Consider the following 8,358-nt stretch of genomic DNA (forward strand, 5'->3'; position numbering starts at 1 on the left):
TTTCTCACTCAAGGTAATTTAGCAAGCACCAACTGCATACTGATGTTTCTGTTCTTTTTTCTTTTTCAATTGGGCACAATTCATGCTCTTTACAGAAAACTTGAAAGAAAAATGGAAAAGCAGGAGCCCTCCTCTCAGCCCTGTAGATCTGGCCTCATCTGGAAAGAGGGGCTCCAGTATCAGGGTCATAGGTTTTCCAGAGAACCTATATTTCAGATAATAAAAGCTTTCTTAGAACCGACACTTTAAAAAAATCTCACCCATTTGAAGGCAGTTTCTTTCATCTTCCTTTCCTTTATAATTGAGATATGTCACATATGGTAAAAGTTTACCCTTACACTGTGCAGGCCTGCCAGGTGGCTGACACCTGTAATCCCAGCACTTTGGGAGCTTGAGGCCGGAGGATTGCTTAAGGCCAGAGGTTCGAAACCAACCTGAGCAACACAGCCAGATTCTATCTCTACAAAAATATTAGAAATATTAGCCAGGCATGGTGGCATATCTCAGCTACTGGGGAAGCTGAGGCAGGTGGATGCTTGAGCTCAGGAGGAGTTTGAGGCTGCTACCAGCCGTTCAGCCACTGCACTACAGGGGGCGACAGAGTGCGACCCTGTCTCTAAAAAATAAAAAATAACAATAAAGTGTGCCATCCAGTAATCCAGTGGTGTTGGCATTTTCACAAACTTGTGTGCGGACCCCACTCCTGGGCCGCAGCGCGTTCTCCCCCGAGGCGCATCCTGCTCCGCTGTGCGTTGACCTCCGTCACGCTGTAATTTCAATCGTAGCACCCAGGCAAGCTAACCGTTCCGCTCGGCCAGGCCTTTACTCATTTTGGGCCCCAAAGTCAGCGATCGGACTGCCACGCGCCGCCAAGAGTAGATCACACGAGCATTGGGTCGCGAGGAAGTAGGCGTACGGGTCGGGTAAACAACGCACTTGGGCGCGTGCGCGCACTACTGCGCATGCGCCAGGGCCAGTCCATTTCCTGCCCACCTCACCCCCGGCACCAGTGGTGCGGTCCGCGGTGGGGCGGGGCCAGGGCGCCGGCGCGAAAACCGGCGGGAAACGCGCGCTACATCCTTCCCGCCGCCGCCATGGAGCAGCGCCGGGTCACCGACTTCTTTGCGCACCGCCGCCTTGGGCCCCGCGCTGTGCCGCCGCGGGCCAAGTTGCCCTGTCGCACCCCGAGCCCCGCCGAGCATGCACCCCGCGCCCCGGGCTCAGCCCCAAGTGGCAGCCGCAAGCGCGCGCGCCCGCCCGCCGACCCCGGCCAACCCAAGGCCCCGCCGCCTGCGCGCAGGAGGCTGCGGCTGTCGGCCGACGCCGGAGAGGTGAGCAACACGGGGAAACTGAGGCTGGAGTGGTGAAGGGAGGCGTGGAGCTGGAGGAAATTCAGACCGGGGCGGGGCCGCGGGGAGGGCGGGGCCAGGCCCACGGCTCGTCCGCAAGAATGGGGAGGGCCAGCCCTGGCAGCGTCCCTCTCTGTTGACTTCAGCAAAGACCCTGAGAAATTAGTAACCTCAAGAACTTGGGCCCAGCCCTTGCATGTCCAGTTCTGTTCCGGCCAGCGGGTCCCCTTTCTGCAGAGCCAGGTGCACCCTGGGCTTGTCCTGTGCTCACCTTGGGGTCCTTCCCAGCAGACGTACAGCTTGGGCTCCCCAGCTGACCTGGATTCCTCAGCTGACCCCCGCCCTCGAGCCTGCTCTTCTCTGGGCACCAAGGTACAGAAAGTCACTGTCTCAGCAGATCAGCTGTCTTCCCCAGCAGCCTCGCAGGACAAGGTGAGGAGGCTGGACCAAGGGTATGTGTAACCTGCCATGGGTGAATGCCTGACCTTACAGCCCCCTGCGTCCCCAGGTCCCCCCCACGGACACCATCTCCGAGCTCCAGTCATGTCTACAGAGAGCTCGTGAGCTGGGGGCGCGGGTCCAGGCACTGAGAGCCAAGAAGGATGCTGAGAGCCTCTGCCCACCTGAGACTGAGCACCATGCAGAGCCACCATGGTGAGTCTGGGAGGGTGGCCATGTGGCGTGAGTGAGCAGTGGCTGGGCTGCACCTTCCAGGGAGGTAATTGGTGCAGCCAACTGGGTGGGTAGCCCAGAGCCCAGCCTGCTGCCCTCTTGCCCTGTCCCCAGTACCCACCTTGAGGGGTCATTAACTGCCGCCCCATGGGCCCTGGAGAACCTCAAGTGCTGCCAACAGCTTGTGGTCATCAGGCATTTGCTGTGTGTCTTCAGAGGCAGAGGTGTGGGGTCTGGGGCTTCTCTCAAGGCTGGCTCTCTCCCTGACAGTGGTGAGAAGCTGCCTGCCTACCAGCGCTTCCACGCCCTTGCACAGCCCAGTCCTCCGGGGCTGGTGCTGCCCTACAAGTACCAGGTGTTGGCTGAGATGTTCCGCAGCATGGACACCATAGTGGGCATGCTCTTCAACCGCGCAGAGACCGTGACATTTGCCAAGGTCAAGCAGGGTGTCCAGGACATGATACGCAAGTGAGTGGCCTGCAGCCAGGTGGGGGCTGTGGGGTTTTGCTGTTGGCGCTGCTTTCTCCTGATCTGCTGCCACCTCCCACAGGCGCTTTGAGGAGCACAATGTCGGCCAGATCAAAACTGTGTATCCTGCTTCTTACTGCTTCCGCCAGGAGCGCAACATCCCCACCTTCAAAGATGGTGTCAGGAGATCTGATTATCAGCTCACCATTGAGCCACTGCTGGATCAGGGTGAGTGTGCTGGGTCCAGGGCCTTGGTGTCTCCAGCTGTGACCATGCACCCTTTTGAGGATGGGTGTGAGGTGCTGGGCATCAGGACTGTGGTCAGGGGCCAGGTGACCTGGCTAGGATTCACACCTGTACTCTCCCTGCAGAGACCAGCAGTGCAGTCCCACAGCTCACGGCCTCCCACCTCCTGCAACGGCGGCAGGTCTTTGGCCAGAAGCTGTTGGAGCGAGCCAGGGAGCACCACAAAGTGAGTGGCTACAGCAGTCAAAGGCCAGTGATGCGCCTGGTCCCTGCTGCAGAGGCAGTGGTACTGTGGGCATTTGTGTCCGCCCAGCCCGAGTACCCTATCTGTGCTCCCAGCATCCCTGCCACAGACTGCCCTTTTCAGAGGCCCAGGGTGCTACCCCTGGTCAGTGGCAGAGTTCTGAGTTGTCCTCTTGGTAGGGAGGGCACGCTGTTGCTGACACCTGATTTCATGGTGGGCATGGACACATACTGGGTCTGCCCTGTGCTGAGGAGCTAGTGAGCTCAGGGCTGTAGTCTCAGGCTCGAGGGGGTCATGGTGGCCCTGTGAGGCCTTGTGCTTTCTCCTGCCAGTCAAGCATCTGGGCATAGAGAGGTTACCTGACATGCTTGGGGCTGCCCAGACAGCCCTCAGATGTGCCAGGGTCACCCAGCAGGACCCCTGCTCACCTCATTCTCCTGCAGGCCTTCCTGGCCTCCCTGAGCCCCCCCATGGAGGTGCCCGATGACCAGCTGACACGCTGGCACCCACGCTTCAATGTGGATGAGGTACCTGACATCGAGCCTGCCGAGTTGCCCCAACCACCGACTCTGGAGAAGCTCAGCACTGCTCAGGAGGTGCTGGCCCGGGCCCGCAGCCTGATGTCACCCAGGGTGAGGCTGACTGGAGTTTTTTGGGGTGGGTGGGGCCTGCTGGACAACATAAGGTGGATGTAACATGTGAAGCCTCCGTGGGGGCACCTGACACCTCATTAGGCTTCATGCCCAGCTGACGGTCTAGAGATAGCAGATTGTGCTCTACACAGTTGCTCATCCCCACACAGGGGGCGGCTCCTGCACAGATAACACTGTGGGCAGGGCCCCAGGTTGCCACTCAGCCTTCCTCCAGATGTGGTGACTGAGTGACTGAACTCGGCTTGGAGAGATGGGGGTTGGGGGAGTGCAGGGCTCTGGGGTAGAGGGCAAGGAGCTTCCTCTGGCAGGGCTGGGACACCGCCTCTACAGACTTCTCCTCTAACTTGTCCTACCCACAGATGGAGAAGGCCTTGAGTCAACTGGCCCTGCGCTCAGCTGAGCCCAGCAGCTCAGCCTTGCTGGCCAGCCCACCGGCCACTTCCCCTACCACCCCAACTGGTGCCCTGAAGGGTGTGTCCCAGGACCTGCTGGAGCGGGTGAGTCAGTGATGGGCAGTTGGGTGCTGGGGTGACCTACCATCCACTGACTGACCTTCTCCCACCCCAGGTCCGGGCCAAGGAGGCACAGAAACAGTTGGCACAGATGACGCGGTGCCCAGAGCAGGAGCTGCGGCTGCAGCGGTTGGAGCGGCTGCCTGAGCTGGCCCGTGTGCTGCGCAGTGTCTTTGTGTCTGAGCGCAAACCAGCACTCACCATGGCAGTGGTCTGTGCCCGGATGGTGGGCAGCTACCGCACCTCTATGAGCCCTGGTAGGTGGGGTAGGGCACAGGGCCACCCACTATGGTCCTGCTATGTGGCTGTGATCCCTCCCCATGTTCCTGACTGGGGTGTCCATCAACAGTTTGTTCACCAGATGTGCACACTGAACACTTTGGTCACCCAGCCTGGCCTCCACTCCTACAGCCCTTCACACCTGGTCTATTATCTGTATTCCTGGGCCAGAACAAAACCTCTCCCCCATGGCTCCAGGCCCCATGTGAGAGGTCCACTTGTTTTTGGGTCTCTGGCCACCAGGACAGAGCTGCTGGTCCTGCAGCTGCAGGGGGCATCCTTCTGTGGGGCTTCGCAGCAGGATCCCTGCCTGGCTTCTGCTACCACCGTTCACTCTAGCTCTCAAGGGCCCAGACAGGGACCCCAGACAGACCTCAGCTTAGAACCCTCAGCCCTGAGACTTATGGACAGGGTGTGACACCCCACTGTGAGGCATAGAGTGCACCCCTATGGAGTTGCACGGCTGGGTCACACCAGTGCCAACTGCACAGAGCCTCACCTTTCTTTCTATAGGTGAGATGGAGAAGCACCTGCTGCTTCTGTCCGAGCTGTTGCCCGACTGGCTCAGCTTCCACCATATCCGCACTGACACCTACATCAAGCTGGACAAAGCTGCAGACCTGGCTAGCATCACCATGCGCCTAGCTGTCCTCACCCGTGCTGAGGAGAAGCTATGAGCCCAGTGGCTGCTGCAGACCAACACAGGCTCTGGACATGCTGGTCAGAGCCCACTTGTGCCTTTTTATTCCCTTTATAAACTCAGCTCTTCTTACATCCCCGAGGATCAGGCTGGACATGGGTTGCGGGCCCAAGTGTCCTGATGGTAGGTGGGTCTGTGTCCTTGGTCTCATGTATGGTGTGTTTGTATTAAACTGGTTTCTGTAGGTGACTTTCTTGCTGAGCAGCACCTGTCAGGTTGTCAGGGGAATGGGGCTGGGATGTGTGCAGGGTCAGGGGAGCTTAGTTGGCAGAAGGCCATCCAGAGACATGTTCCTGAGTCTTGGGACCTGTGAACATGTGACCTCACGATAAGGAGGGACTGTGATCACATCAGGGCTTTGGAGCTGGGCTGAGTGCTGTCACAGGGTCATTGCTGGACACCAGGAACAGAATCTGACTGGGGTATGCCACCTTGCCAGGGAAGGTAGGTGGCCCCTGGAGGGCCATGCTTTGGAGCCTCCAGAAGTACTCTCCTTGCCAACACCTGGATTACAGTACTTTGCCCTCTGCAACTTTTTTTTTTTTTTTTTTTTTTGAGACAGAGCCTCAAGCTGTCTCCCTGGGTAGAGTGCCGTGGCATTACAGCTCACAGCAACCTCCAACTCCTGGGCTCAAGCGAGTGAGTCTCCTGCCTCAGCCTCCCAAGTAGCTGGGACCACAGGCGCCCACCACAACGCCCGGCTATTTTTTGGTTGCAGCTGTCGTTGTTTGGGTCTGGGCTGGGGATTTGAACCCACCACCTTAGGTGTACATGGCTGGCGCCTTAGCCGGTTGAGCTATAGGCACTGAGCCCCCTCTGCAACTCTTAATGATGAAGTTGCACTTTAGGCACCTGGGTAGCACCCGAGAACAGGTTCTCAACCACTCCCACACTGCCTTGCTCGTGAGTCAGTACCTGCCAGGCAGCACCAAGCAGCCCCTACACCATCTTCTGGACCACCTCACTGCACAGAAAGGCAGGCCCAGGCACTGGCCTGCAGGAGCCTGGCTCACAGGATGACAGGAGACAGTGTTTGCAGCAGAGATATTTACTCTTGTTCTTTTGTTGGGTTTGTAACCAGACCCAGTTAGCCAATGAGGTGCTGCCCCAGGCTACCTTGCCAGGGGAGGCAGGTGGTCCCTGGAAGCTAGGAGACAAGGAAGGTCGTGCCCTGGAGCCTCCAGAACAGTGGTTCTCAACCTGTGGGTCCAACCCCTTTGTAACAATGAAAATACATCGTGGCATTAGGAAGGTTGAGAACCACTGCTCCAGAAGGACCTATCAGGCCAACACCTGGACTCTAGTACTTTGCTCTCTGCAACTCTTAAGATGATGAAGTTGCACTTTAGCCACGAGGGTAGCACCTGAACACAGGCTCTCAATCACACCCATATAGCCATGCTCTAAGTTTTGGCACTTACAGAAGGGTCCCAGGCCAAAGGTATGACTAAACTTTGGATGGGTAGCCAGTGGCCTCTGGCAGAAAGGTCACTTCAGTTGCCCCAGGCTGACACTTTCCTCTCCTAGCTGAAGAAGGGCTGAGTGGTCACATGGTCACTCATACTGTAGGAGGGAGAAGAAGGGCACTGTCCCTAGCTTCTCCCTGCCTCGCAGCGAAGTCAGCTCCACCAGGGTCACGCACTCTACCACCTCCGCCTGCAGCCGGTCCAGCAACTCGCAGGCTGCCCGCATGGTCCCTGGAGAAGGGGAAGGGAGAGGCCTGGCTCTAGTCTGGGCTGCAGGGACCCCAGTGCTCCAGGCCATCCCCTGGGGGCTATGAAGTACTCAGACCCCACCCCATGTGTGGGGAGGCACCCTTCCACTCCCATGAGCATCCCAGGGCCAGGCACCCTTGGACTCTGGGCTGTCTGCCTGAGAAGGAGCCTCACCGCCGGTGGCCAGCAGATCGTCCACAACGATCACCTTCTGCCCTGGCTCCAGGGCATCAGTTTGGATTTCCAGTTCAGCCTACAGAGACAGGAAACATGAGTGTGGTCCTCAAGCCTCCAGGAGAAATCAGCCTTGTCTACCATTTGGGTCCTGGTGTTAACCCCCCCCCCTTGCAGCTTCCTGTTATGTAAGCCTGCATGGGTGTCTAACCCACTCTGAGCTGTGGAACGGCGACCTGGCCCCCACCTTTCCTCTGGCTACCCGGGCCCCTCACCGTTCCGTACTCCAGCGAGCAAGAGGTCCACACTGTGGGGCCTGGCAGCTTCCCCCGCTTTCGAATGAGCACAAAACCCACGCCCAGCTCTTGGGCCAGGGAGGGTCCAAACAGGAAGCCTCGGGAGTCCAAGCCTGTGGATGAGAGCGGGCAGCTGGTGGTGGCCAGCGGAGCAGCTGCGTAGGAGTACCCGCAGCCCAGGCTGGCTGGTGACCAGTGGCCACCACAGTGACAAGGGGCACCTGGCCCGCAGGCTCCCGCTGAGAGGCTGAGGACGCCTGCTCCCGCGGGAGCGGCTGGGGTGGAGTAGCCCAGGCCAGATTTCATAAATTTCTCAGCCTCATAGCCTCTGGAAAGTCACCGGACCTCTGCTGGACACAAGCCAGCTCAGTCCCGTCTGGGTTCCGGCGGGCACCCAGCCGTCTCAGCCCCGCCCGTCTCACCACTCGCCTGCGACGAAGTCCACGCGGCCGCCGTGCGCGTCCCGCAGGTGCCGCGTCAGAAGGCTGATCGAGGCGCGGAAGGCGGCAGGGTCCTTCAGCAGCGGCGAGATGTCCCTGCTCCGGGACAGGCCTGGTGAGCCCGTGCCGCGCCCCGGGGGGCAGGGGCTCGGTCGGGCTCGCGCTCTCACCGGAACAGCACGCCTGGGGAGGGGAAGTCGGGGAAGCTGCGGATCCGCCGCGCCACCAGCTGCAGCTCGGGTTCCGCCATGCCGCGCGCGACGCTCGTTTGACCCCAGCGCCCGGGCAGGCGCGGGAAGGGGTAGGGAGGGCGGGGCGGGTGCGGGAAGGGGCGGGGCGGATGGGGCGGGGTCTGGCGCCTGGGCGGCGGAGCGAGTCGTCTCTCCGGAAATCTGCGCACTATTTTCGTTTAATTATCGATGCCCCCGATTCTTTTTTTTTTTTTTTGAGACAGTCTCACTTTGTCGCCCTCTGTAGTGCGTCACAGCTCCATTGCCTCAGCTTCCCAAGTAGCTGGAACTACAGACGCCCGCCACAACCCCTGGCTATTTTTTGTTGTTGCAGTTGTCATTGATCCCAGGCCAGGGCCGGACCGAACCCGCCAGCCCGG

The 8,358-nt window shown here is 59.4% G+C and overlaps 2 protein-coding genes across 2 annotated transcripts; one reads left to right on the forward strand and one right to left on the reverse strand.

The window, feature by feature from the left end:
• The first annotated feature begins 1,094 nt into the window (after positions 1-1,094).
• On the forward strand, positions 1,095-5,402 carry CDT1 (chromatin licensing and DNA replication factor 1). The gene is made up of 10 exons (XM_003800829.3): positions 1,095-1,331; positions 1,638-1,781; positions 1,858-2,003; positions 2,292-2,489; positions 2,572-2,717; positions 2,861-2,961; positions 3,423-3,611; positions 3,992-4,129; positions 4,200-4,401; positions 4,937-5,402. The coding sequence occupies exons 1-10, from the start codon at positions 1,095-1,097 to the stop codon at positions 5,098-5,100; spliced, it is 1,665 nt and encodes a 554-aa protein (XP_003800877.1). The 3' UTR covers positions 5,101-5,402.
• Positions 5,403-6,155: 753 nt separating this feature from the next.
• Positions 6,156-8,042, reverse strand: APRT (adenine phosphoribosyltransferase). Its single transcript, XM_003800801.3, has 5 exons — positions 7,919-8,042; positions 7,738-7,844; positions 7,288-7,421; positions 7,013-7,091; positions 6,156-6,820 (listed from the first exon to the last, which is right to left on the reverse strand). Exons 1-5 carry the CDS (start codon positions 7,996-7,998, stop codon positions 6,678-6,680), a joined length of 543 nt encoding a protein of 180 aa, XP_003800849.1. The 5' UTR covers positions 7,999-8,042; the 3' UTR covers positions 6,156-6,677.
• Positions 8,043-8,358: the final 316 nt, after the last annotated feature.

The sequence above is a fragment of the Otolemur garnettii genome, unplaced genomic scaffold (assembly GCF_000181295.1).
Source record: "Otolemur garnettii isolate 467f Iridium unplaced genomic scaffold, OtoGar3 scaffold00185, whole genome shotgun sequence".
Lineage (NCBI taxonomy): Eukaryota > Metazoa > Chordata > Mammalia > Primates > Galagidae > Otolemur > Otolemur garnettii.

Excerpts from the sequence above, each read along its gene's own strand:
- CDT1 (XM_003800829.3), top strand. The coding sequence starts at position 1,095 with ATGGAGCAGCGCCGGGTCACCGACTTCTTTGCGCACCGCCGCCTTGGG. Across the intron at positions 1,782-1,857 it reads CAGCAGCCTCGCAGGACAAG|GTCCCCCCCACGGACACCAT; the intron begins GTGAGGAGGCTG and ends CTGCGTCCCCAG. Across the intron at positions 2,490-2,571 it reads GTCCAGGACATGATACGCAA|GCGCTTTGAGGAGCACAATG; the intron begins GTGAGTGGCCTG and ends CACCTCCCACAG.
- APRT (XM_003800801.3), bottom strand. The coding sequence starts at position 7,998 with ATGGCGGAACCCGAGCTGCAGCTGGTGGCGCGGCGGATCCGCAGCTTC. Across the intron at positions 7,422-7,737 it reads CCGCGTGGACTTCGTCGCAG|GCTTGGACTCCCGAGGCTTC; the intron begins GCGAGTGGTGAG and ends TCTCATCCACAG. Across the intron at positions 6,821-7,012 it reads CGATCTGCTGGCCACCGGCG|GGACCATGCGGGCAGCCTGC; the intron begins GTGAGGCTCCTT and ends CCCCTTCTCCAG.